Genomic DNA, 27,481 nt, shown 5'->3' on the forward strand with positions numbered 1-27,481 from the left:
AGGCCGCGTCCCACATGCAGCGATTGGAAGGATGTGCAGCTATGACATACAACTATCCGCTGGGGCTTTGGAGGGAAAAAAATAAATAAGTAAAATTAAAAAAAAAAAAAAGAAATTCTAGAGTGTAAGTCCTCACATATCAAGTGTACGTTAGTATAAAGTATGCCATATGTTTTTGCTTTAAACATCTTTTTGTAAAAATTTGTATTTATTGATTTACTTTTAAAGTTACATTTTTGTTTTATTCTTTTTTTTAATGTTACTCTCTCAAAAATTTTTTTGATTCTAGATGGCAAGATCTTTCAGGAGAAAGTACAGTCAATCATGTACCTCAGGCATTCCGGTAGCGGAGGAAAGTCCATTACTAGCCCTGGATTTATGGTAATAAACCCATCTGGTTTTACTGCTTCACCACCTGAAGGTAAAAACAACAATGAAAGTATAACCCTTCCTGATTTAGTTCTGAATATTAATAGATAAATAAACTGTACATCTTTTAGCAGTATAGTACAACCTGATATTCAGACTAAATAAATGGAAGGTTAAACTTAAAAATTATAGAATATATTTAAGAAATCCATTTCACTATTCTCTGGTATTAGTAACTCATACTCAATATAACAAGAGAGACTCAGAAGAACTTAGGAAATGGATGAGGCTCATGCTGTCTTGCTCTGGAATTCTCTGTCCCCTTTTATCATCATCATTTGTTTGTCATTAAGCTTCTGATTTGTTTTTCCATTTTCTTCAAAAGCTTTGTTTGGTTTACCCTCTCCTTTCTACCTAAACTCATCACTCTAGATAATTTCACTTGCTGTGTGAATGGCCGTCCAATACTCCAGCCTTCATGGTCCTTGACTCTAGGGACCTTTCCCTCTCCTGTATCTACCAATATGCATGCATCTATCTTGGACTTTACCATCATCAAGAATGCTTCCCTCCTCTGAAACCCAGTATCCCACTCTCTAGTAACAACCTACTGTCTTTCTGGTTTCTTTATTACCATCCCAAGTTCCCTCTGCCTGTTTTCCCTATCAAGCCTAGATCCCATTAGCCAATAATTTTCTTGACACTATCTTCAGTTGCCTTGTCTTCTTGGCCTTTTGGCGTTCTTGACCTGAAAAACTCTAACCTTGCCTCACTCTAACCATCCTCACACTGCTGAAAGCTGCTAGGGAAAGTCATCAGTGAGAATTCCTGCCATTACAAGGGTGTCCAACTGTAGCTGGCCTTTTAATGCTGCCCTATAATTTTTCTGTATGTTCAGAATTAATTCCCTCTTCTATTTTGATAGCAACTATATTCAAGTCATTAAGCTTACAGTACTTTTCTACCTTCCTAATTTACTCTTTTTGAAATACCTCATGTCTACTTTTGTGGATAAAAAATAGGTGCATGTCTCCTAGTTGTGAACTGGCCATACGTCTTTTCCTTTCTTGACTGCAGTCCTCTTCCATACCGAGACTTTGCTTTTATTGTCAGTCCAACCTAGTCTTGTCTCTAGCTCTAATATAAACTATTAAATAGTGCAGGTAGGATAGAGATATAGATAGCTAGGATGAGATATATGAGTATTAATCTCCAGTTTTATTTCTCTCTCAAAGTGTTTAAGTTATTCTCTGGCGTATTATATGGCCTTTTATTGTAATATTTTAAGACTATGTTTTAATTGGATTTTTATAGGACATGTCTATTTTTTAAATCATTATGCATCACTCTGAAACATTTTCAAATACAATCATGCCCCTATTTTTTCCAGGTCTTATGAACAGAATCTTTTGGCACTCTTACCCCTTCAGCCAAAATCCAGAAATAACTAGGAAAAAAATGACCACAAAACCTATGCTCTAAAGCAGTTCATTCAGTGCCTATCAGTGCTTCTCAAGTTTTAGCAGGCGAAAAAATCACCTGGAGAGCTTGTTAAAACACAGCTCCCTGGTTCTGCCCTCATACACTCCGATTCACTAGATCCAGTGTAGAGCCTGAGAATGTGCATTTCTAACAGTCACACAGGTGGTGCTGGTGTCCATGCTGCTAGTCCACAGACCACAGCCTGAGTAGCATTCTCTCATACCCCAAGCACTTACAATGAGAGTGATTTTTCTGATCTCCTCCTACGCAGAGTATTAGAAGCAGAAAAATGGAGAGCTATATAGCAAGAAGAGAAAAAACTATTGCTTCTCACTAATAGCAGCAGGAAGTGACTACAGAAATGGAAGGGAGAGAGAATAGTCCAGGGCCATTTAGTCTAGTAATAATAACAACAAGTACGACTATTACCACCATTTATTGAGCACCTGTTACAGGCCAGGCGCTATGCTAGGTACATCACAAATATGATCTCACTTAGTCCTTAAAGCAACCTTGCAAAGTAGATATTCTGAACCCTCATTTTACATTTGCAGAAACACACTCATATAATTAAATGATTTACAAAAGGTCACCTAACAGAACTATCACTTGAATCCAGTTATATCTAGTTGCAAAGCCCACACTCTTTCCACTATATCAAACTGCATCCTAGGGACTACTAGCCTGAGGTAAATTTTTTCACTTAATTCACTTAATTTCACTGCAGTAGAACCATTAATCCTAATGACTTTGAATCATTCAGCCAGCATTGTATTTTGTTAAGGAGACAGGAAAAGATATACATTTTTAGAAGATTTTAATAAATAGTGGTTAAGAGAAAAATAGTTTTAGCACTTAAGAATTTGAAGCATTAGTTACTAGGAATAGTAACCTATATGGATTCTTTAACATTGCAAGGTAAATGGACTATTGCTATGCTTGTGACTGATAGTGCAGAAAATAAGTGATCCTACTTGATAGATTTTTAAGTGGCAATTTTCTATGTACTCTTACCAGGAAACAGTTCCTCCAATATTATTCCACAACAGATGGCTGCCAACATGCTACGTTCTAGAAGCTTACCAGCATTCCCTACTTCTTCACCTCTAATGCAACCACAAAAACTGACCCGAAGTTTGGGTTGTAGTATTGACAAGTTACAAAATATTGCAGATAATTATGTTACTTCCCACCCAGAGAAATGGAATCCTCTGGGGAGTTCCGAGACACTGAAAAAAGGCAAAGAAGATGCATTCGTCAGTAGCTGTGAGTCTGCAAAAACTGTTTGTGAAATGGAAGCTGTCCTTCCAGCCCAAGCCTCTGTCAATGGTGTCCCAAAAGGAACGTTGGGATTTCCAGCGGTCAAAGTAGATCATAAAGAGTTGGGAGCAGAACCCAGATCAGACCATGACAGTCCTGGGGACGAGTCCTGCCTACGCCGACCTGATTATCTAAAGGGACTGGCCTCATTCCAGCGAAGCCACAGCACTATTGCAAGCCTAGGGCTAGCTTTTCCTTCACAGAATGGATCTGCAGCCATTGGCCGTTGGCCAAGTCTTGTTGATAGGAACACCGATGATTGGGAAAACTTTGCCTTTTCTCTTGGTTATGAGCCAAACTACAAAAGAACTACGAATGCTCACAGGTACTCACATGTTTTTGCACACTGCCCCTCCTTTTATAAAACTATTCTTAGAAGAATCTCTATACTTCTAGAAATATCTTCATTATGTCACTTCTTATAATACAACATATATATTAATAACAAACAGAAAGATACCTCTCTCTTTATTTTAATACTAGATAATATTGAATTCCATACTTAACCAAAGACTAAACTATAAGTAGCTCTCAAAGAAAAAAATGTCTTACGGTTTATTTAATTCCTTGTTGTTATTAGAGAAAAACTCTTCAGTTCAGGGCAATTATAAGATTTATTATTGTCTCCAAAAGCATCTCAAGTAGCACTATCCAATGAAACTTTCTGCGATGATGGAAATGTTTTATCTATGCTGTCCAGTGTAGTAGACACTAACCACATATGCCTACTGAGCACTTGAAGTGTGGCTAGTGCAGCCGAGGAACTGAATGTTGTATTTAATTTAAAATAGTTTAAATAACACAAGTGGCTAGTGACTACTGTATTGGACATCATAGATATAGAATAGAATAGTGTTTAATAGACTAATGCCTAAAAAATATCCATGATAAAAACTGATGGCAAATTTGTTAATCACAGTTAAATCAGGAAACATTCTTTAAATCTTATGAACTTTTGTTTCACATGTTAAAATTATTACTGCTCATCACAGTTCTTAAGGTAATCATCATGTACTTTTCTCCCTGAGACTGTGTTAGTAAGATTTTTTGGGTCTCTGTTTTAGTGTAACTGAAGACTGTTTGGTACCCATATGCTGTGGATTATATGAACTCTTAAGTGGAGTTCTTCTCATCCTGCCTGATATTATGCTTGAAGATGTGATGGACAAGCTTATTCAAGCAGATACGCTTTTAGTCCTCGTTAACCACCCATCACCTGCTATACAACAAGGAGTTATTAAGGTAAGGGTGAATACTAGATGTGTTGTTTTAATTCAGAAAAATAAATATATGTGTAATGTAAAATTTGAATATATATGTTAAGGTAGACCTAAAGCTTTATTTTATACTTAGGAATAATAAACTGATATTGTTTACCTCTTACTCACGTTTTTGTATGTGTTATCCACTTTTAAATCCTTCTCCATATATTGATTCATATCAATATGTTTTGTAAGTCTACCAATTACTAGGAACATGTAGTTCATTGGAAATCTCTCCTTCAGTGTAGTATCAAATCTTAGACATTTACTTCAGGTTTCAGCTCAGATATCACGTTTTCAGAGGGACCTTCCCTAGTCACCTTTCAAAATAGCTTCCCTCTAGCCCTACTTCTCATTTATTCCATCATAGCATCCTAGTTACATCTTGTAATTATCTTTTTAATTTACTTGTGTACTTATTTTTTTAATCTCTCACACTGAAATATAAGCTCCATGAGGATAAGCATCTTGTGTCTAGTATGTAATAGGTACTAAGTATATTGTTGAATGAATAGATGTTTGATATGAATAGAAAACAACCTAATATTGAAATGGTCTTTTAAAGGTTCTCATTTTCTTTAGTTTGTCTTGATGTAAGATATTGTTTAATCACTTGCAGTTCAACCCAGTATTTATTGAACTTCCATTCCTTGTTCAAAACACTAGGCTAGTTGCTGTATGGGACATAAAGGGGAATAATATAAGCCCCTACATTCAAGAAGTTTATAGTCTAGTTGGGAAGAGAGAACATATACCCAACTAAGTAAAATGTAAGGAATTCTGTGATGAGTGCTTCCATGGCAGTATTAATAAAGAAGAGTGGGAGCATAGGAAAAGCAACTAATCCTGATAGAGGAACCAAGGGAGGATTCATGCAAAAGGTATATTTTGTATATGCTGTAAACTTAGAAAGCTTTTTAAGTAGGGCAGGAAATAGATGTGTGTTTTGAGAAGAATAGTCTATCACCACTGTGAGTGTTGGATTGCAGGGGAGAGAAAAGTGGAAGTATTCTGTTAGTAGACTAGCACACTAGTCCAGGGGAGAAGTGATGAGTTCCTGTTCTGGGGAAGTGGAAAGTCAGAGGACAGACAGATTTGAGAGACATTCGCTGGAATGGAAGAGAGGTACATTCATAATTACACGTGGGGAATCAGAATGAGAAAAGCCAAAAGTGAGATTAGCCTTGAAATCTAGGAGGATGGTGCTACTGTGTTGTAAGATCAGAACCATGGAAGAAGTGAGTTTGGAAGGAAAATAATTAATTTGGTTTTACACATGTTGCAGTTACGATGCTAGGGAAGGGTAGAAATTTAGGCCTGTGCTCAGGATAAATAATCTGTCAAGAAGCCTAGAAATAGAGGTCTAGGCTATATATATGTACATTTGCAGAAAGAGCATAGTACAATGTTGACTGATTTTTTTCCTTCAGAATTAGGCACAAATATTCTACTTATACTCGACTAAGGCTGCCAGTCTACTAGGTGTCCATGCTCAGCTAAAAAGCTAGTTTTCCCATTACAAAAGTATTAAGATCTCCAAGATAGAGTCATCATTAGCATTCCATAGTAGTCAGAGACAAAGTCCATTTTTATTTTGCTATGGAGGTGACTTTTTTTTTGAGCTTTCTATGTTCTATATGTATGAAATTAACCAATAACTTACCAATACAAGTATAATACACTGTCTGATTTATATACATTATATAAAATTTTAATACATTATCTAAACTGTCTTAAATTTTTTCCTTAGCTATTAGATGCATATTTTAATAGAGCATCGAAAGAACAAAAAGATAAATTTCTGAAGAATTGTGGCTTTTCCTTGCTAGCCAACCAGTTGTATCTTCATCGGGGAACTCAGGAATTGTTAGAATGCTTCATTGAAATGTTTTTTGGTCGACGTATAGGCCTTGATGAAGAGTAAGTGGGTTCTTCCCTCCACCATAACTGGGGATCTTTTAATAAATGTAAAATTTATTAAACTCACTCTTAACAAAACTATTTGGTCACTTTTAGAAAAAAATCTGCTAAAAGTCATTTTCAGGTGAATCGATTTATTATTTTCCGTATGATATTCTTTCTAATATAACTTATTCCTTTGTATTTCATTCAATAGCTAGAAACTAGAAACAAATAAAATGCTACATCCAATGGAAGAAAATGATAGTTAAGATTTGGCATATATGGGCTGGCCCCATGGCTTAGCCATTAAGTGCGCACGCACCGCTACTGGCGACCCGGGTTCAGATCCCGGGTGCGCACGGACGCACCGCTTCTCCGGCCATGCTGAGGCCGCATCCCACATACAGCAACTAGAAGGATGTGCAACTATGACATACAACTATCTACTGGGGCTTTGAGTGAAAAAAAAACAGAAAAGGAGGAAGATTGGCAATAGATGTTAGCTCAGAGCTGGTCTTCCTCAGCAAAAAGAGGAGGATTAGCATGGATGTTAGCTCAGGGCTGATCTTCCTCACACACACACACAAAAAAATGATTTGGCATATAATGTTAACATAAGAAGGAAGAAGGACCTGGCCACCCACTTCTGATAATATTGGCCATGAAAACCCTATGAATAGCAGCAGAGCATTGTCTGATATAGCACTGGAAGGTGAGAGGATGGCACAACAAGACCAAGCTGACTTCCACTCTGCTGTACACAGGGTAGCTAGGAGTCAGAATCAACTCCACAGTACTAACAACAAAAATTAACATAAGAAGATTAACTGAAAAGAAAGGTGGCTCGTGTAATTCTCAGCAACAGATTACATGAGTGATCCATAGAGAAGTTCCTCACTCCCCTCACATCCTTCAGGTTATCTGGGAGAAGAGTAAATCCCTGATCGGAAATTCTTGGTATACCGATTGCTGAAATTTGACCATGGCGTAGTGCTGAAGGGTTAGCAAATAAGTACAAAAATAAAAGAATATTTTCCCCCAAACCAAAAGTTTGGCAGAAAAATTAAACTGTTATTTCTGTCTATGATAGAGTATAGAGAAATGTGTCTCTTTATTACTGTCTCCTATTTATTATTAAGTAGACCAATTCAGACCTTGAGGAATTTACTTATTAATTGTGGTAATGACAACAGTACTTTTCGTTTGCATACAGCTTTTGGCTCTTTCAAAGCAATTCTGTCTTATCTCATTTGATTCTAACAGCCTTGTGAAGAAAGTAGGGCAAATATCACCACATGTATTTGACAGATAAGGAAAATGAGGTACAAAATGCTTAAATAATTTCCCTCTATCACAGAGGCAAATAGTATTGGGACATGAATTCAAGATTCATTCCCTTTGCTAGACCTCTTTTTACTAGCTCACTGTCTCTCAATTGCTGTGGTATTAGTATTTTCCTGTGCACTTGTTATATAGCCCCTAAAGCAGGCGGTCTTTGGACCCCTAAGGGGCCCTTGGATGAATTAAAGTGAGTCAGTTAAAACCATGAAATTGTATACATGTTTCATTTGAATGTTTGTGTATTTACCGTGGCATAGACTTCTAGCAACACCTTTTATCTTATTATTGGAGGATGCTACGATCTAAAAAAAGGTTAAGAATCCTTACTCCCCAAATTTATTTTTTATAGCTTCAAAATCAGGTTAACAAAACAGCCCATATTGTAATCATTTTTTCTTATTTAGTGGTTAATTGCTTCTAACGTGCTCCCAACTGTGTATTATTTATTGTAGATTTGATCTGGAAGATGTGAAAAACATGGGACTTTTTCAGAAGTGGTCTGTCATTCCTATTCTGGGACTAATAGAGACCTCTCTCTATGACAACATGCTCTTGCATAATGCTCTTTTACTTCTTCTCCAAATATTAAATTCTTGTTCTAAGGTAGCAGATATGTTGTTGGATAATGGTCTACTCTACGTGTTATGTAATACAGTAGCAGCCCTGAATGGATTAGAAAAGAAGTAAGTTTTAAATCATTATTTAAAACTACATCTGGTAAATACTTTGGAAAGGGAAAACTTTGGTAATAGGTTACATTTTTCATAATTCTTTCAAAGAACGTTTTTCCTACAAAACTGGTTGATTAAATTTCAGAGGGACGTATTTTCCCTAATTTTCAACAAAGTTTGGTTAAAAAGGTGTTTATATGACCTAATTTGGGGTATTTAGAACCTGAAGACAAGTAGAATAAATTTAACCGTCCTTAAATATAGTTACCAAGCTTCCACTATAGTGTTATAAAAATTATTATCCCTATCCGGGATAGGAAATTGAGGGTTAGAGAGATTTAGTGACTTATCGAGGGTTACACAGCTAGTAAATAGCAGAGAACTTGAGACTGAATCTGTCTCACCTCAAAAGCCTGTGTTTTGAACTTGCCATGCTGTCCTACTTTTAGCATACTGTATCACTGTCTACTACCATAAATTAATTTCTAATAGCCAAAAGTACATTGGCAAATGGCTACTAACCAAATTGATTGACAGCTTTAAAAAATATGTTAGATTATATTTTTATTTGGATTTGTACCTTTGTGTCTACATTTCTGATGTACAGTATAACATTTTTATTAGCATAATGTTAAAATATAAATCTCCAGAAGCACCATCTTATTGCACATTAAAGCATTAAATATTATCTATATTTTTGCAGAGAAGACAGAGCATATCCTTGGTGATTCTCTAGGCCAAGGAGGTTCTCTGAGTACAAGAGAGACTTTTTGTACTCAACTCGGTTCAATCTTTATTGGGCACCTGTTATATTTAGGATCTGTGTGTGCTAGGCATATCAGAAATACAAAGTATTATATTTCCTCAAAACACTTAGTCTTGATTACAATAGAATGCATAAAATTGGTAAAACTTGAGAAGGGTGATGGGAGGCTTCTTCTAAAAGTAGTTTGTGGTTTTTTTAAAAAATAAATTGTACTTAGTGAATATCCCTATATGCTACTCTATTAATTGGCCCAAGACAGCTACCATTGCTAACTCTTGCTTGATTTTGAAAAAGTAAATGGAGAGAAGTATTTAGGCTTAATATCACACACTGAGGTAGATTAGCAAGGTTAAAAATTGAGGGACAGGGCCAGCCTGGTGGCGTAGCGGTTAAGTTCGCACGCGCTGCTGTGGTGGCTCAGGGTTCGCAGGTTCAGATCCCAGGTGCAGATGGACACACTGCTTGTCAAGCCATGCTCTGGTGGCATCCCATATAAAGTAGAGGAAGATGGGCACAGATGTTAACCCAGTGCCAATCTTCCTCAGCAAAAAGAGGAGGATTGGCAATGGATGTTAGCTCAGGGCTAATCTTCCTCACCAAAAAAAAAAAAAAAAAAAATTGAAGGACAGAATTAACTAATTCATATTTGTTGGGTATTTATAAGTGATTAATATATGTTCAAATCTATTATTTCTTTTAATCCTTAAAATAGCTATAATTTATATAAGTGAGATTCAGAGAGGTTAATTTTAGAATGTTCTTCTTCATACCTACAAAATCTTCATCTTTAGTATGGGCTAAGAAACCCACCTATGTGTTGTCTGGTGTTAATCTCTGTTGTTGCACTTACTACCATTTACTGTTTATAGTTATCTCTTGTTGGTCCTCTGCAAGACTATTAACTTTTTGACAAGAGTCAAAACGTATCTTCTTATTTCTATTCCTAGCATGCAATTTGTATTACCTGCTATAGAGTAAGCATGAATAAATATTGAATGTATGTATGAATGGATGAATGCTGGTAGAATGAGAAGTTAAACCAGTTTTCTTTGTCTTATATTATTTATTCTTTTTCTTTAGTGTTCCTTTGAATGAATACAAATTGCTTGCTTGTGATATACAGCAACTTTTCATAGCAGTTACAATTCATGCTTGCAGTTCCTCGGGCTCACAATATTTTAGAGTTATTGAAGACCTTATTGTATTGCTTGGATATCTTCAAAATAGCAAAAACAAGAGGACACAAAGTAAGTTAGTTTTTATGGATTTCCAGAGGAGTTGTGTAGTAGCCAAAAATGTTAATCTCTTTCTTCTTGGAAACTGTTTTACTGAAGGTTTATACTTAATTTTGTGATGATATCTACCAGCTTTGAAAAGAAGCCTTTTTGAGTGGCAAAAATTTTAAAAAGTGATGCCTTGATGTAATTAATAGCTGGCAACATGTCATTAAAAGAAGTCGCTGATTTTTCTTACCAAGTAGAATTTAAAGGTTTATATTGAATAAGAATGCCCTTTAGTTTTCTTTAATGGCAAATGTTAAAGTGAATATGAAACAGAAAAATGTGAGAATTTCTGGTTAAACTTCTGCCTTTATTAAAAAGCCTATTCTTTAAAACAATTATATGAAATGAAATAAATTTGTGAGCTAGTATTTTTCCATTGAATTTTTTATAGTGACCATTTGGAAATTTGCTTTAAAATTGCTTTTAAAGATAGTTAAAAAGTGTTTACTACCATCAAGAACAAATGTTAATCAAAATTTTTAAATTCTTGTCTAATAAAACATTATTGGCAGTTTAGATATTGCATGATAGAAAAATCAATTCAATAAAAAAATTAACAACCATATAGCTTGAAAACATTCTAGTATCTTCTGTTTTTAGATATGGCTGTTGCACTGCAGTTTAGAGTTCTCCAGGCTGCTATGGAATTTATAAGGACCACTGCAAATCATGACTCTGAAAACCTTACAAATTCATTCCAGTTACCTTCTGCTTCCCATCATGCAATATTTCAGAAGCGGAAGAGCATTGCTGGTGAGTATTGAAGTAAGATTTTAATAATTATAAATTGATGATAGCTTGACTTGCCTATATTCTGATGCCATCCACATTTTAAAAATATTTCTTAGTTTAAAAAGTTAAACTATAAAATTGGAGAACGTTTTTCTCCCAGAGGAAACTATTCTACTGCTTTCTTTTCAGTGTTGTTCTCATTCAATTGTCTCTTGAGCACCATGTGCTAAGCACTGTATTAAATGTTGATGATACAATGATGAAAAAAGCAGACACAGATTCTGCCCTTGCAGAGATTATAAAGTTGTAGAGAAATGTAGAGCATAGTAATAGAATCAACAATAGAGTAACCTGATCTTCATCAGAAGTTAGAGAAGTCTCTAGGGAGGTGAGATTTCGGTATAGACATAAAAGGATGAGAAAGGAGTTAGCAAGGTAGGGAGGCAGAGGAAGAGTGTTACAGGCAGAATGAACGGCTTATGTGATGGTTCCGAGGCAGGAAAAAGCTAAGCTTGTTCAGAGAATTAAAAGAAAGCAATTTAGCTGGAGTGTAGTACTTGATGCCAAAGTGATACCAGTTGAGGCTATACAGGATGGCATGGGCCAGTTCACATATAATCATATGGGCCATGTTAAGAAGTTTAGATTTTATCCTAATGGGAAGTTATCAAAGGTTTTTAAGTAGGTGGCATGACATAATCAAATTTTTGTTTTGAAAAAAGACCACTCTGGCTTCCATGTAGGGAGTGGATTAGAGGAGAGCAAGAGAGGTAGTAGGGAGTCCAGGTGGGAGGCTATTGCAGTAGTCAAGACAGGAGATGATGGTGGCTCAGACACATTTAGAATGCCAAGGCTTGCTGTAAATTAGTACATATCATCAAATAATAGGTATTGATATTGTTAGACTTTCTTTTTTTCCCCACAAAATCCATTATTATTTTTATACACATGATCCAGAAAGATAGCATAAACACCTACCCACATACACATTAGATATATATACACCCATATGCATGTACATGTATGTATGATAGTGGATATATATGCAGACACACAAACACACACACACGTATCTCCAAACAGAGTACTTGGAAAATTGTTTGAAGTTTAATCACCCTTTCAGTTTTAAGGGCTTTTAAATTCAAATCTTTCTTCTACCTTTGTTAAACTACTTCATTGTGTTCAGTGCTGTATCAAATTTTAAAACCATGTGAAAAACTCACTTGTAGAGGAAAGCTCTATATACATTGGAAAGCAAATATACATTGTTTTGCAGTAGTATGTTTAGATTATGCTAAATAAAGGCTTATGTAAATAAAAGTACTAAAACATCCACATAACTAAACTTATTGCCCCATACATCCTTCTTTAATTTAATATCTGAACACAATCTCTCCTCTTGAGCTGCCTTGCCGGTTGTACCTCTTTGTCCCAGGTAGAAGTCTATCTTACTAAATTTGGCAGTAATGCTTAGCTTCCTACATGCCAAAAGATGACTTTTGGACCACCGTTCCTTTTCAGGATTCCTCATATAGTCAGTGACTGCTTAGTTGGAATTCACCTTCTGTGGATATAGGAAAGTATACCTTTACTACTTTCACAAATTTTTACTCTTTCTTTCTTGTTGATATTTCTCATTCTCATATCCATTTCTTCTCTGCTTTTATACCTAGATCCCTGGTATAGTTTATGATCAGTTTGTGCCTGGGCTAATACAAACAGCCCTCTTGCTGTTTTCTGTGATTTCTCTAACAGTCTGTCATCTGTCTCTCTAGATACTAGCATTTTTATCACCTTGAGCTTCAAAGCCCTGCACAGCTCCAAGTTTGTTATTGCTTATTTTTGGTTTGAGTCATTTTAGAGTGGATAATGGACTTGTAGTCCTTTTTCTAATGATTTTTCTAAATCATTCTTCTTCTTTTTCTGATTCCTCTACCCTCTTATACTGGGCTTATATTTTTCACTCTATCTAAGTAAATGCAATTGCTGTAAGCCACAGGAGGTTTATAGAATCTTACAAATTTCGAACTTGATAAAAGACCTTCAAAGTCATCCAGTCCAGCTTCCTCATTTCACGGATCCGCTGAGGCCTAGAATTAGAGACTGCTAGAACAAGAATACCTACACTCTTCCCTTTGTGTCCTACACCACATCTACTCATGCCAGGTCTGTCGTATCTTTAGGACTCATATCTCTCAGATCTCTCCTAAAAATTCTTCTTGTTTTAAATGCTACCTTATTTAAATTCTGTCATTGCGAACCCAGTTTACAAAATACCACTTTACATGTGTTAAGTTGCTGCTTTGTAATTCCTTCCATGTTGTTTTACACACATATTTGGGAAAGACTGTGTTTTATTTCTTCACTATTAGTCAAAAGTTATTGTTAAAAGTATATTGGCTTTGTACACTATAGGTACAAAAGATACAAAATACTGAAGCTCCTCTGCTTCTGAGCAGTATGGTTAACCCATTTAAGTCCATTTGTTCCTGGTACTAAAGTGACTAAGCGGGATTTATATTTCCATCATTTAGGTAATGAACTGTTCCTTCAAAGATTTAAAACAAGGGGCCGGCCCGGTGGCGCAAGTGGTGGCGTCCCATATAAGGTGGAGGAAGATGGGCATGGATGTTAGCCCAGGGCCAGTCTTCCTCAGCAAAAAAAAGAGAAGGATTGGCAGATGTTAGCACAGGGCTGATCTTCCTCACAAAAAAATATATATATGTTTAAAACAAGCTGTTCTCATTAGTGACAAATGTTTTGGGGGAATGGTTTTTTCCTAAATAGACTCATTTGGCATTTATTGAAAACTGCTGACAAGTGACACTTCCAACCCCACTGCCACCCCCTGCACCTCCAGCAGGAATTTGTGGGGACAGCTGGCAACTGCAGCTTCTATTACAGCCACACACCACATTTTTTGATAATAGACAGATTTACTCAGACTGTGAACTCCAGGATATCCTTGGCTTAGGACCAGAGTTTCTTCAGCAGCACTTTCAATACATCTAAATTTTAATTTCTCACACTCTTAGAGGAGCTGGATACTATTTTATTGCCAGATTAATCTTCTTACAGCCTAACTCATGTGTGCCATTCTTCTGCTCCACAGCCCTGATGGTTCCCTACTACTCAACGAGTGAAGCATTGATTCCTTAGCTCAGTGTCTGTTTGTAGTATAGACATGTATGAGAGACATGTAATTTTGCCTAAATGATATCATAATCTACCTACTGTTTGTAAACTGATTTTTATTTCTAATCTATACATTATAGACATCTTTCCACATAATATAAATGTTCTTTATGTTTAATGAATGTATAATAATCTATTATATTGATTTGCCATGATCGTCTTCCCTAACCTTTATCATAAATAATGGTTTTTTTACTTGTTTGTTTTTGCTATTATAAACAAGGTAGCAATGTACATTCTTTTAAATATATTTTTTTCACTTCTCTGCTTATCAATTTGAAAAACATCATCACCTTAATGCATGAAGGTAGATGTAAGCATTAGGGTATTATTTAAAGTGCTACACATACATTTAAAATGTCGTAAATAAATATACATGTATATATAAATGTTGTGTTATTAAAATAATTCATATACAGATGAATTTCCTTTATATTTCAACCATTAATAATAATACCAACTATTAACAACTTTTGATTCTTAGGATGAGACAGGCATTGTGTTTTGTGTCCATTATTTTATTTAATCCCAAAACAACCCTCTTTATCCATTCATTTAACCATCAAATATTTATTGAACATCAGCCATGAACCAGTTATTATTTTATCTGCTCTGCTCTCATGGAACTTATATTTTACTGGAGAAAATGGTCAATAAGCATGTAAACAAATACATTTAATATAGTGTCAGATAGTGGCAAAAATCCACCTGTGAGGTAGGCTCTATTTTACTTTCTAATCCACATCTTACATGTGAGGAAACCAAGGCTTAGAAAGAACTACACTTAAGGCCACACCAGCTCAGTGTAGTTTCACAGCATGAGTGCTGAAATACCCTCCCACTTTTTCAAGTACATAGTACCCAAGACTTAACATTTCTTTATTCAGTATATTGCTGTGTCTCTGAATTATGATTATCAGCTGCTTATACAGCATGGCAGCTGTCAGAGGTGTAGACCTCGGAGAAATCTGCTTAAACTAAGGACATAGTCTGACAATATGGTTCTTGAATATGTCTCAGATATGAATTTCTTTTTCTTTTTATTTGCTTTGTTCTTGTCTCAAAATGACTCTACCCACCAAAATGTGTTAACTGATCAGAAATACTGATTACCAAAAAAACTGGACAATGTAAAATGCTATTAAAATATTTAAATATCTTGAAGAATGAATCATTAAAACCTATCATAATTTAGTCATATGTAAGTAAAGTTTATAGAGGCTATTTGTGGAAATTGATATGTTTTCATAATTTAAAACAAAGGTTCAATTCCAATGAAGGGTTCCATTATTCCTCATCTACCAAGACGTCATTTTGGTTCCTATGGTCAACTTCCGATGCCCTTCTCCTTCAGTCCGTTAAATCAAGACTCGTTCCCCCCATTTTTTCCTGGATCCACTACCTGTATGGTACCTCTCAAAGCAGGTGCAGTAATGGTGCAGGAACACCACTCCTACCTGTTCAATCTGAGGAAACATGTCTGAGGAAATGCTTTTGTAGGATTGAATTCCAAATGATGCATGTGCACCAAATCATTTTAATAGCAAATCACTGGAATTATATTCACCTTTCTGATCTCTTCATTTTCATTTGACTGATTTCTACTATGTCACTATATGTACTTTTCAAAACTACTCAATAAAATTCAACAATGGTAATTATCCAGAAGGAGTAATGTTCTCACTAAAACATGATGTGCTTTAAAAATCTGTTGGTTATTTTGGAACAAGGAAGTGAAACAGTATTTGAAAATATTTTGTCAAAACATTCTGAACTACTTAAACCCTTTTAATTCTTTGAGTTTTTCAGAAGACTCAAATTTTCCCAAATGATATCCATCCTTCTAAGCTACGTCACTAGCTTTAACATTCTTATTTAGGATTTTGAAATCAGAAGTACTGTTGCACTTCTTCAAAGAGGGAGAAACATCCCTTTCTCTTAATCACTCTCTTTCCTTTGTATAAATTAACTTTGTATTAAATAAGGTTCTTTTCATGGTCTGATAATCAAAAAGTTGTAGCAAAAATAGTTTACTTGATCCTTGCTAATTCTAGCATTTGATATTTTAATTTGTATACTTCAAGGTCCTCGAAAATTTCCCCTTGCTCAAACTGACTCTCTCCTGATGAAAATGCGTTCCGTGGCAAGTGATGAACTTCCTATGATGATGCAACGGAGAATGAGCCAGGAGAACCCTGTCCAGGCAACCGAAGCAGAGCTTGCACAGCGACTGCAGAGGCTCACCATTTTAGCAGTTAACAGAATTATTTATCAAGGTAGGACTAGAGAATAAATATGTTCTTGCTCAGATATTGAATTAGAAGGAAAATCATTTAAGGGGGAACTGATTATGTTTCAAATTTTTAAAAAGCATTATTTTTTCATTCTTAATATCCACACTATTAAAAGAACTTCTTATTTGTAACTTATTAAAGTCCACTTTTTAATATATTAAACGCTGGCCTAGATTGACCATTGAGTTTAAAAGAGTACAGCACCTCCAATATATTTTTTAACTTTCCTTTGAGATAATCATAGATTCATATGCAGTTGTTAAGAAGTATTACAAAGAGATCCCATGTGCCCTTTACCCGGTTTCCCCCAATGGATTGTGCAAAACTGTAGTCCAATATCGCTACCAGGATATTGACATTAGTGCAGTCAAGAAACAACATTTCCATCACCACAGGGATCCCTTATGTTGCCTTTTTATAGCTACACCCACTTTCCTCCCACTGCCACCCCCTCCTTAGTCTCTGGCAACCTCTAATCTGTTCTCCATTTCTATTTTTCATCATTTCAAGAATATTATATAAATGGAATCATACACTATGTAGCCTTTTAGGATTGGCTTTTTTCACTCAGCTTAATTCTCTGGAGAGTCATCCTGGTTGTTGCATCAATAGTTTGTTCTTTTCTTGTTTTTTGCTAAGTAGTATTCCATAGTATGGGTGCACCACAGTTTGTTTAACCATTTGCCTGTTGCAAGACCATCTGGGTTATTCCTAGTTTTTAGCTATTACAAATAAAGCTAACCCCTATAAACTTTCATATGCGGATTTTTGTGTGAACACGTGTCTTCATTTTTCTGAGATAAATGCACAGGAGTGCAATTGCTGAGTTGTATGGTAGTCACATGTTTTGTTTTTGTTAAGAAAGTGCCAAACTTTTCCAGAGTGGCTGTATAATTTACATTCCCACCAGCAATGTATGAGTGATCTAGTTTTCTTCACATCCTTACTAGTATTTGAAGTTGTCACTATTTTTCATTTTAGCCATTCTATAGTGATATCACATTGTGTTTTCAATTTGCATTTCTAGAGTGGCTAATGATTTATATATTTATATATAAAATGTAATATCTAGAGCAACCACTAAAAAACTATGCAAAGAAATATACTCAGAAGCACTACAGATAAGTCAAAATGGAATTCTAAAAAAATGTTCAAATAACTGTAGGAGACAGGAAAAAGAAAACAGTAATTGTTAATCACTAAAAGAACATAATACACTGAAGGGATTTTTTTTTTAAACTTTTCTAATTTATGTTGGGGATAACCAGCTCCCAGGCTAAATTCTGAAATGGAACCATGTATATCACATGCACAGGATTTAATGGGATAGCACAAGCAGTGAAACCGCTTTGCACATCTATCTAGTGTAAATATCACGTGGTCTTTTATGTTTGATTTGTACAAGAACCTCATGGCGTTAATAATTTTTTAGTTTAATTCATTTTCATTAGTAAAATAAATCTTTAATGTAGACTTGCATGACTTATGTTATGTTTAAATTTCGACATTGTTTTAGGTGAATTCACTTGCTCTAGTGTGTTGTATCTTCTACATCTAATATACCTACTACATACTTACATTGTGTTAACTGAATTACTAATCACATAGAATATTTTTATCAGCATCATTACCATTTATAATGTCTAGGTATTAGTGATTTGACTAATTTTTTATTCTTTTTTTAATTCAAAGAGTTTAATCCAGACATTATTGACATTTTGAGTACTCCTGAAAATGCGACTCAAAGCAAGACCTCAGTTTCCCAGACTGAAATTTCTGAAGAAAATATTTATCATGAGCAGCCTTCCATTTTCAATCCCTTTCAGAAAGAAATATTCACATATCTGGTAGAAGGATTCAAAGTATCTGTTGTAAGTAAATTAATTACATGGGAAATGTTCATTCACGCAAAAGGAGTAGAGGTTTTATGTGTCTGTATTATATGTTTTCAAAGTCATGTTTGTACTCTTTCACAGAGTTTTCTGAAACTCAGACAACTTGAATTTTTAATAATGGAGTAATGTATATTGCTAATTTACCCTTTCCAAAAAGACTCACTTCATGCAGCATTGGTTTTTAAGTCTGTAACCTGAAAGCCATTTTCTATTATTATAGTTTAGTAAGATCTGCATCAGAATAGGGCTTTCATGATTACTTTGAGAGTTTAAATTAATAACCTGTTTTTAAAGGACTTAGCTATTACTCTTGAATTATTTTTATGAATTATTATGAAGTTTAGATCTTGGCTTAAATATATTGAGCACCTTCAGAATTATATAGAGAATACTGACAAGTGTCAGGCTCCATTTCTCATCGACTCATTTGGGTTTCTTTAGGTTCACTTACATCTGACCATAGGGAACAAATCAGTCAGTTCACTCCATAGATACCGAAGGCCAATCTAATTCTAGCAAAACTCATAAATCATGACTCTGCCAATCTCTAAATCTAAACTAGGTTTTGATGTCTGCATATTCCACTTAGAACTGAATCATTTACACAGGGCCCTTAGGACGAGGAGTAGTTGGAAAGCCATTTCCAAAACTCCGAATAAACTCTAAAATGTACTGATTCCAGTTTTAAACCAGATACAGAAGATTTGATCAGAATTGGTCTAGCCTTAGTGGGACCCAGTTGAAACAGCTTATTTGGTTATTCATTAGGGAATACTGGTGGTCAATTTATATGCAATTTTTTTTAACTTCAATTTAATTTATTACTTAACCTAATTTGAATACATAAACTTCTATGGTAACTGAAAGGCTGAAAAGGAGAAAAAAAGACTCTGTGATTACAATTCTTGATGAATGAAGAACCTGATGGATTGAGGTGTAGTAGAAACCACAGAGTAAGAGAATTGATCAGGGTGGAATGTGTCAAAGTTAATATTTTAGAGATGAAGCAGTTCTAAGAAGTAAACACAGGAGTAGTTATATCATGTACTGTAGGTACAAGTAGAAACTCTCAGGAGTTAAGGGCATCAAAATACTGAGAAGCCAGAGCTATCTGCATGAACAGAGATCATGTCAACATTTATATGCAATTTTTGATTTGTGACTATTACGCTCAATAATGTTAGTACTAATTCAAGTCTTCATTATGAATCCCTTCTCTTTTATATTGCAAAATCAATATGGGTTTATCTACCATTGTTCTTTGATGGTTCTTTGTTTGTATGTTTGTTTTATTTTTTTTTTTTTTTTTAATTTTTTTGTGAGGAAGATCAGCCCTGAGCTAATATCCATGCTAATCCTCCTCTTTTTGCTGAGGAAGACTGGCTCTGAGCTAACATCTATTGCCAATCTTCCTCCTTTTTTTCCCCCAAAGCCCCAGTAGATGGTTGTATGTCATAGTTGCACGTCCTTCTAGTTGTGTATGTGGGATGCAGCGTCAGCATGGCCGGAGAAGCGGTGTGTCGGTGCGCACCCGGGATCCGAACCCAGGCCGCCAGCTGCGGAGCGCACGCCCTTAACTGCTAAGCCACGGGGCCGGCCCTGTTTGTTTGTTTTAAATTTCCAAGCCCTAGATAATTTTTTAAGTGCTTAGGACATTAGCTTCTTCATTCATCTCTCTTTTTTTTTAATTGTGGCAAAATATACATAACGTAAAATTTATTATATTAATCCTTCTTAAGAGTACAATTCAGTAGTATTAAGTACCGTCACATTATTATGCAACCGTTGCCACTATTCATCTCCAGAACTTTTGTATTATCCCAAACTGAAACTCTGTACCCATTAAATAATATAACTCCCCATTACCCCTTCCCCCAGCCCCTGATAACTACTATTCTACTTTCTGTCTCTATGAATTTGACTTTCTAGATACCTCATAAGTTAATCATACAATATTTGACCTTTTGTTTGTGGCTTATTTCGTTTATCATGTTTTCAGAGTTCATCATGTTGAAGTTATGTATCAGAACTTCATTCCTTTTTAAGGCTAAATAATATTCCATTCTATGTATATACCACATTTTATCTGTTCATCCATCTATGGACATTTGGATTGTTTCCAGCTATTTTGAATAATGCTACCATAAAGCATTGGTGCATGTCCATCTCTTTTAAACACTCGTTTGTATGGATGTATGTCTTTTTAATTTTGACTATTAAAAAAATCTAGAATTAGAATCTTTAGGGCTGTGTTAAGGTTAGTATATTATTGCTTAAGAAGTCTGATCCTAATTCATTCCTGTTTTGATTTAAGGGTACAAGTAAAACCAGTGGTTCCAAGCAGCAGTGGACTAAAATCTTATGGTCTTGTAAGGAAACCTTCCGAATGCAGCTTGGGAGACTACTAGTACATATTTTGTCACCAACCCACCCTTCACAAGAAAGAAAGCAAATTTTCGAAATAGTTCATGAACCACATCATCAGGAAATACTACGAGACTGTCTTAGTTCATCCCTGCAAGTAAGTATCTCAGCTTTTTATTAGATAAGTAAAAACTATTGGGGAAATATAAAATTGTACAAAACAAGAACTAAAATTACACAGTATTTTCATGACTAACATCATGAATATAGTTTTCTTACCAAACAAATATCACCTGAGGTCTTTCTTCAGAAACTCTATACCAGACTCAGTTTGATCTCTGTGTTTATTTCCCACTCCTTTTTCCAGTGCTTAAATTAAGAAGTTCTATATTTGAGTTCCTGTAAGATCTTTTGTAGTTTGTTACTAAATCTTAATGTCTTTTCTTTAAGAACTGTTTGGAGACTTTTTTAAAGCATTATGTTATCCATAAAACATCTATACTGAATAGCTCCACCAACAGTAGGCAGAAGTATATCCAGCCCCATAATTTCCTTCTGTGGAGAATTTGAAGTGGCGTTCTTTCATTTCTTTGTACTCAGTAAAGTTGGCATCCATCAAAATCCAACCCTGACGTTAATATTCCTCTTTTCTCTATACCAGCTTCCCTTCTACACTACTACGTTTTGGTGAATGGTATCTTTATTGATTTTAGCTTGAAACATTGGAAGTATGGTTGACTTTTTCTTCTCTCTTGAAATGAGAGAGGCCAAGGCCAGTCATTTATTTAACTTTGTCTTTCTCTATAGTCTACTGGCCCCAACCTAGTTCAGACTTTTACCCCTTATACTCGGATCACTATAATAACCTCCTCTCCACCTCAAGACCAAATTACTATACCTGATTTTTTTTTAAGTTTGTTAAGGAAATTTTCAAACATACCTAAAAGCTAGGGGAAATCAAGAAAGAACCCCACATGACCATTACCCAGCTTTAATTTTTCTTTATAGCGTTTGGGAACAAATGTCAGGTATCCAATTATTTTACCTGTAAATACTTCAGTATGTATCTCTGACCAATAGGACTTTTTTTAACTTATTACGCTCAATAATATTAACAATAATTCATTATCATCATCTAATACCCAGCCAGTGTTTAAATTTTCCCAGTTTTCTTATAACTTTTTTAATAGTTTGCTTGATTCTGGATCCAAACAAGGCCCACACACTACATTTATTTAATGTTTGCTAAATCTTTTTAATCCGTGGCAATTACCCTTCCCAACCATTTTTTAAAATGTCATTTATTTGTTGATGAAACTGGGTCATTTGTTGTATAGGGGTTCCCACATTCTGAATTTGGCTGATTGTATCCTTGTAGCTCTAGATCTAGAAACTTGACTAAATTCCAATTCTTGATTTCATATATGTTTTTGTGTTTTTTTGTTTAAATGAATACTTTATTAGGAGTGCTTTGCATTTTCCATTACATCATAGCAGGAGGCACAGAATGTCTGGTTGTGCTGCTTTTAAAGATGGTATCAGCCTGATCCATCCAATACAAACTTAACCCTCAGTTTTTAACTTTTAGTTTTAGCAGCCCTTGATGATAGTTGCCAAGATCCACTTTTTCATTAGGAGTTGCAAAATAGTGATTTCTCTAGGTCTCTCATTCCAGCAGCATCTGTTAGCTCTGATTCTTCTATAAGGAAGAAGATTCCCTTGTCAACTGCTTGGCTACCCTAAAATACAGTCTGTGTAGGAAAGGCAAGATAAATGGTCCTTTCTTTCCCCTATTTATTAATTTTTAGAATAATGAGTTGGTACCCTAACAACCTCCAATTTTTGTATTTGTTTTTATTTTTGAGGTGTCATTACAGACTCAGGTATTTTTTATAAATTTTTTTATTTTATAAATTTTCAAACTATTGCAGTTACTATTCTATTTGATATTCAAATTAACACCCCTGTAGATTAAGGTTGTTGTGTTCTTTTAGCATGGGCTTTTTAATTTTTAGCAAGTTAGTATGATTAACTTCCTTGCTTTCTGGAACAGAAGAATGTCCCAGGCTCATCTTGTACATTTCCCTCCCCGTACCTGGAACCAAACTTTTCCCCCCACGAAGCCCCTGTTTCCCTTTAATGAGATAATAGTATTTAAAGACTACAAATCTAGGGACTAGGTACGTTCATTTCTGTAAGGTTGTCGTTTCTTCTCAGCCTTTTTAGTGGACAAAGCTAGGAAATATGTATTTTCTTAGGAAGAAAAATAAATCATGAATTCATACTGATACTTTCACTTTTTCTTGGATTTTATATTTGTATTTCTTTTTGTTAATGTTGATAATCTTGGTTCCTGATGACATTAACATAATTACTTATTTTCTTTATCTTTCCATGTATATATAACATCTTCAAAATAAGATGACCAACATTATCACTCATAACAAGCCCACTGAATGCAGATTTCTTTGTCGTTCTTTTTGTTCTTAGGATACCATTATGGGTGTACAGTGAAAATACTGTTTTATAAAAGCACTTAAAATAATTTTCTCTATTTGGTTATGCAACCGACTTCAACTAACTAGTTGGTGTTTTTTTTCTTTAATTTGTTTTCTATTTTTAGGGATTCCGTTGTGTTTTTATTTGTTTGTTTAATTTTGTTTTTAATTATGTAAAATGTCTACATGCTCCAAAATCAAAATTGTGAAATAGCTCATTCAGAGAGGTTCTAGCTTTTATCCCTATACCCTCCCCCCATTCTTTCCCTTTCTCTGTAGGTAACCATCTTTGTTTTTTGTTTCTTTTGAAGATGTAAGCAAATCTGCGTACACACACACAAGTATATATATTATCTCCCCACTTCTCAACACAAAGAAAGATAGTAAACTATGCACACTCTTCTGCACTTTCCTTTCTTGAACTAACAATATATCCTAGAGATCATTCCATAGCAGCATATAGGGATCTTCTCATACCTTTTTTACAGCTGCCTGCAAGCTGTATTCCATTTGTAGTCTGCCTGATTTTTAAAGCTCCAGGCTTCTTTTCTACTGTTACAACTTGAGTCTGATTAATTCTCCAGTCCGTAGCCCCTCCTCTTTTCAAGGTAGTCTCATCCTTGTCTCTTGTAACATCTTCACGTTCTGTGTATTCCTACTGCCATGCTGCTTTATTCGTGTTGTCCCCCCAGTATGAAACGCCTTCTTTCCTCTCCTTTATCTGTTTATATACCCATTCTATTCATTTATCTGTGTACCCAGCTCATGCTGTACCACCTTCAAAACCTTCCTCCCTTTGTTTAGGCCACTCAGAACCCTTCCTTCTTAGAACTTTCATTGAAAATTTTATTTTTACATATTTTAGCATTTTATTATTATCTAAGGATTTGTGTTTAATGGATTCAAGTCCTTTTGAGGGCTGAAAACAAGACTTTTTTTTTTTTTTGCATCTATCCCCAGTAACACCTTTTCTAGTCCCAGGAACTATAATCAAAAATGAGTGATCAGAGGATGTTAAAATGAGATACTAGAAACAACTTTGGTGTTTAAAAAAATCATGTGTTTCTTTAAATATTCAGAATGAATAAAAACATTTCTGATAGTTTTTCAGGATGATTTTAGAATGTCACTGAATACTAAACTGAAATATTTTTAGAGTTATATCAGGAACATTACTTTTAAGACACACATATGAAAATATTCTAGTCATTTACCATTTCTCTTTATTTACCCACTCTTCAGGCCTTTTACTCACAGAGCATCTGTTCATTTTTCTCTTTTGGTCAGGTAGCAGCTGTCTCCTGACTAATTTAAAATGTTGCATTAAAATGAGCTTTGCTATTTTCATCATTACATATGTTCATCTTATGCTTTGGGGAAATTACATATTGTGATTCAGCATGTTAATTTAAATATCACCCAAAGTGTAATAGTTTCCAAATCCATTTGTTGACATTTAATACTCTTCACAGTATAAAATGTCATAAAGCCCAAATGCAGTAGTATTTGTATCAATGTAAATTTGTTAAAGTAAAATTATGCATGTTTAACTTGTTGGCAAAATTAATGTCTAAATAATACATAGTGTACAAATAACAATCAGGTGTAATATCTCTAGCATGGAAGGGCCACTTAAAAAATTATGAATCAAAGTTTGGTTTAGGTTTACGCTGTGAAGGACAATTGTCATTACCTTAAGTAACACTCTAATTTTGGTTATAGGGTCTGTTTATAAAAGCTTGGCCTAAACCAGCTCTTCTCTGTACATGCATATAGAACTAAGTGCTGAGGTCTCACAGGTTTTAGAGTTTTTCACCTTTTGTTCTCCTGAGTGGTCAATGCTTATAAGCTAATGCAAAGATAGGCTTTTGTTCTGGAATGTTCACTAACTTCTACTATACCCAGCGAAATCAAAGGAGAAAGAATAAATAAGCATAATTCTCTTACCTTAAAGTTTAAAGAAAAGTTTCCCTTCCAGTTCAGTTTTTCTATGAGAAGAACCAAGAATTATTTTCTTTTATCCCAAGCTTATTTCCTGTATTCGTTCAGCAAATCCTCTCCCAATTCTTTCCCTAAAAGCTTGCTCGCTTGCTTTTCTTTTCCTTCTTTTCTTCCTTCCTTTTTTTTTGTTTTTGCCTTTTACAATGAAAATTTTCAAACATACTAAGAAAAGTAGAGAGAATAGTATAATGAATACCATATAACCATCACCTAGATTTAACAATTGGTAACATTTTTATCATATTGGCATCATTTCTTCTTTTTCTGAAGTATTTTAAAGTAAATTATAGAAATCACAACATTTTTCAAAAGACATTTTCTTCTGTAACCGTTAACAACGTTATTGTACCTAACAAAATTAGCATATACCCTGTCATCAAATATCCAGTGCATAATCAAATTTCTTCACTTGTCCCCAAAATGTCTTTCTTAGCTGATTTATTCAAACCTGGTCTAACCAAATAAATCTAGCAATATAATTTAATTTAATTACTGTTAAATAATTTAAATGTAAAAGACAAAAAATTCTTTATTACTTAAAAAAATTATTACTTTTTTTTAAAGCATGGAGCCAAGTTAGTTTTGTATTTGTCAGAGTTGATACATAATCACCAAGATGAATTGACTGAAGAAGAACTAGACACAGCAGAACTGCTTATGAATGCTTTAAAGTTATGTGGTCATAAGTGCATCCCTCCTAGTGCACCAACAAAATCAGACCTTGTTAAAATGATCAAAGAGGTGAGTCAGTGACACCATAACTGTTTCTTAGGCAATCCCATTGAATATAATTAAAGAGCGATTGAAAGATTTTTTTTTTGGTCATAGAGTATCATTGATGATGAATTTGAAATAATTCTTTTTTACTTTATATTGCTTTTTTACTATAAGAGAAAAAAATGGGCTTATTTTAAGGAGTGTTTTATTCTCTATATTCCTCCTTTTCTGTTTTCAGTAGCTTTCAGTGAAGGAAAGATTTTTATAGTGATAAGCAAGTTGAAGCATAAGGCTTGAGTTATGGGTTCTTTAATGAAAAATTAAAATAGGGAAGCAAGCAACTATGCAAACCCATCAGGTTTGGCAACCCTGGTTAACTATTCTGCCCTAATTGCTGTGACCCAAATTGTATGGAAACAAAGGGGAATTATAACATTATTTAAGTGGTTAATATATTTTAATATTCTGGTCTCCTGGGGATAATATTTTTTCCTGTGTTAACTTGGTTTTAAAATTAGTTTGTTGGGCTCTGTGCCAATGTTAAATTATAAATAATAAGTTTTGTATGGTATATTATTATCCAAATCTTTTAGGAACAAAAGAAATATGAAACTGAAGAAGGTGTAAATAAAGCCACCTGGCAGAAAAGAGTTAACAATAATCAACAAAGGTAGGATTTTATGTGTTCTAGAAGTCATGTCTTTTAGGAATCCACTAGATTTCATATATACTTTTAGTTTTAAAGTATCCTGTTTTGATATGTATTTAATGTTCCACATATGCTTAATTTATAGACAATCTTGTTGTTTGTTTAGTCTCTTTCAGCGTCTCGATTCAAAATCAAAGGATATATCTAAAATAGCTGCAGATATCACCCAGGCAGTGTCTCTCTCCCAAGGAATTGAGAGAAAAAAGGTGATCCAGCATATCAGAGGAATGTATAAAGTAGATCTGAGTGCCAGCAGACATTGGCAGGAACTTATCCAACAACTGACGCATGATCGGTAAGCTAAGTGGGAGGACATTTCAGGTCGTCTTCATGAGTATTTTATATATTGATGTTAAACATCATATATAATTTTTCCAAAATAAAGATTCATAACTTTATTTCATTGCTTTAAATATTCTTTGTTTAATCATTTTTGATTTATTTCATCTTGAAGAATAATTCTATGAGAATATTTTTTTTTAATTTTTGGGGGGAAAAAAGTAATGAGAGAGAGAGGCATTAGTTCTTCCAGATAGTAAAATCTGTATATTGGTTTTAATTTTTAAATATGGTCTTTGCAAAAGACTAGAGAAATCACTGAAACAGGATAGTTGGGAAATAGATCTTTTTCTAGCTAAGACTTTAATAATCTAATTTAAAAGATGCATCACAAGTAACAA

At 34.5% G+C, this 27,481-nt stretch overlaps 1 protein-coding gene across 1 annotated transcript in view; it reads left to right on the forward strand.

The window, feature by feature from the left end:
- LYST (lysosomal trafficking regulator) overlaps positions 1–27,481 on the forward strand; it is a 184,821-nt gene that overhangs the window by 96,792 nt on the left and 60,548 nt on the right. The window contains exons 22-35 of the mRNA XM_087431920.1: positions 290–421; positions 2,869–3,496; positions 4,236–4,413; positions 6,184–6,353; positions 8,129–8,359; positions 10,194–10,360; positions 10,997–11,149; positions 15,587–15,748; positions 16,408–16,599; positions 18,310–18,488; positions 20,827–21,033; positions 25,940–26,116; positions 26,686–26,762; positions 26,908–27,096. Coding sequence (XP_087288046.1) covers positions 290–421; positions 2,869–3,496; positions 4,236–4,413; positions 6,184–6,353; positions 8,129–8,359; positions 10,194–10,360; positions 10,997–11,149; positions 15,587–15,748; positions 16,408–16,599; positions 18,310–18,488; positions 20,827–21,033; positions 25,940–26,116; positions 26,686–26,762; positions 26,908–27,096 — 2,842 coding nt within the window. The remainder of the gene's footprint in view (positions 1–289; positions 422–2,868; positions 3,497–4,235; positions 4,414–6,183; positions 6,354–8,128; positions 8,360–10,193; positions 10,361–10,996; positions 11,150–15,586; positions 15,749–16,407; positions 16,600–18,309; positions 18,489–20,826; positions 21,034–25,939; positions 26,117–26,685; positions 26,763–26,907; positions 27,097–27,481) is intronic.

The sequence above is a fragment of the Ceratotherium simum genome, chromosome 6, assembly GCF_057802395.1.
Source record: "Ceratotherium simum simum isolate JZ-2026a chromosome 6, ASM5780239v1, whole genome shotgun sequence".
Taxonomy (NCBI): Eukaryota; Metazoa; Chordata; class Mammalia; order Perissodactyla; family Rhinocerotidae; genus Ceratotherium; species Ceratotherium simum.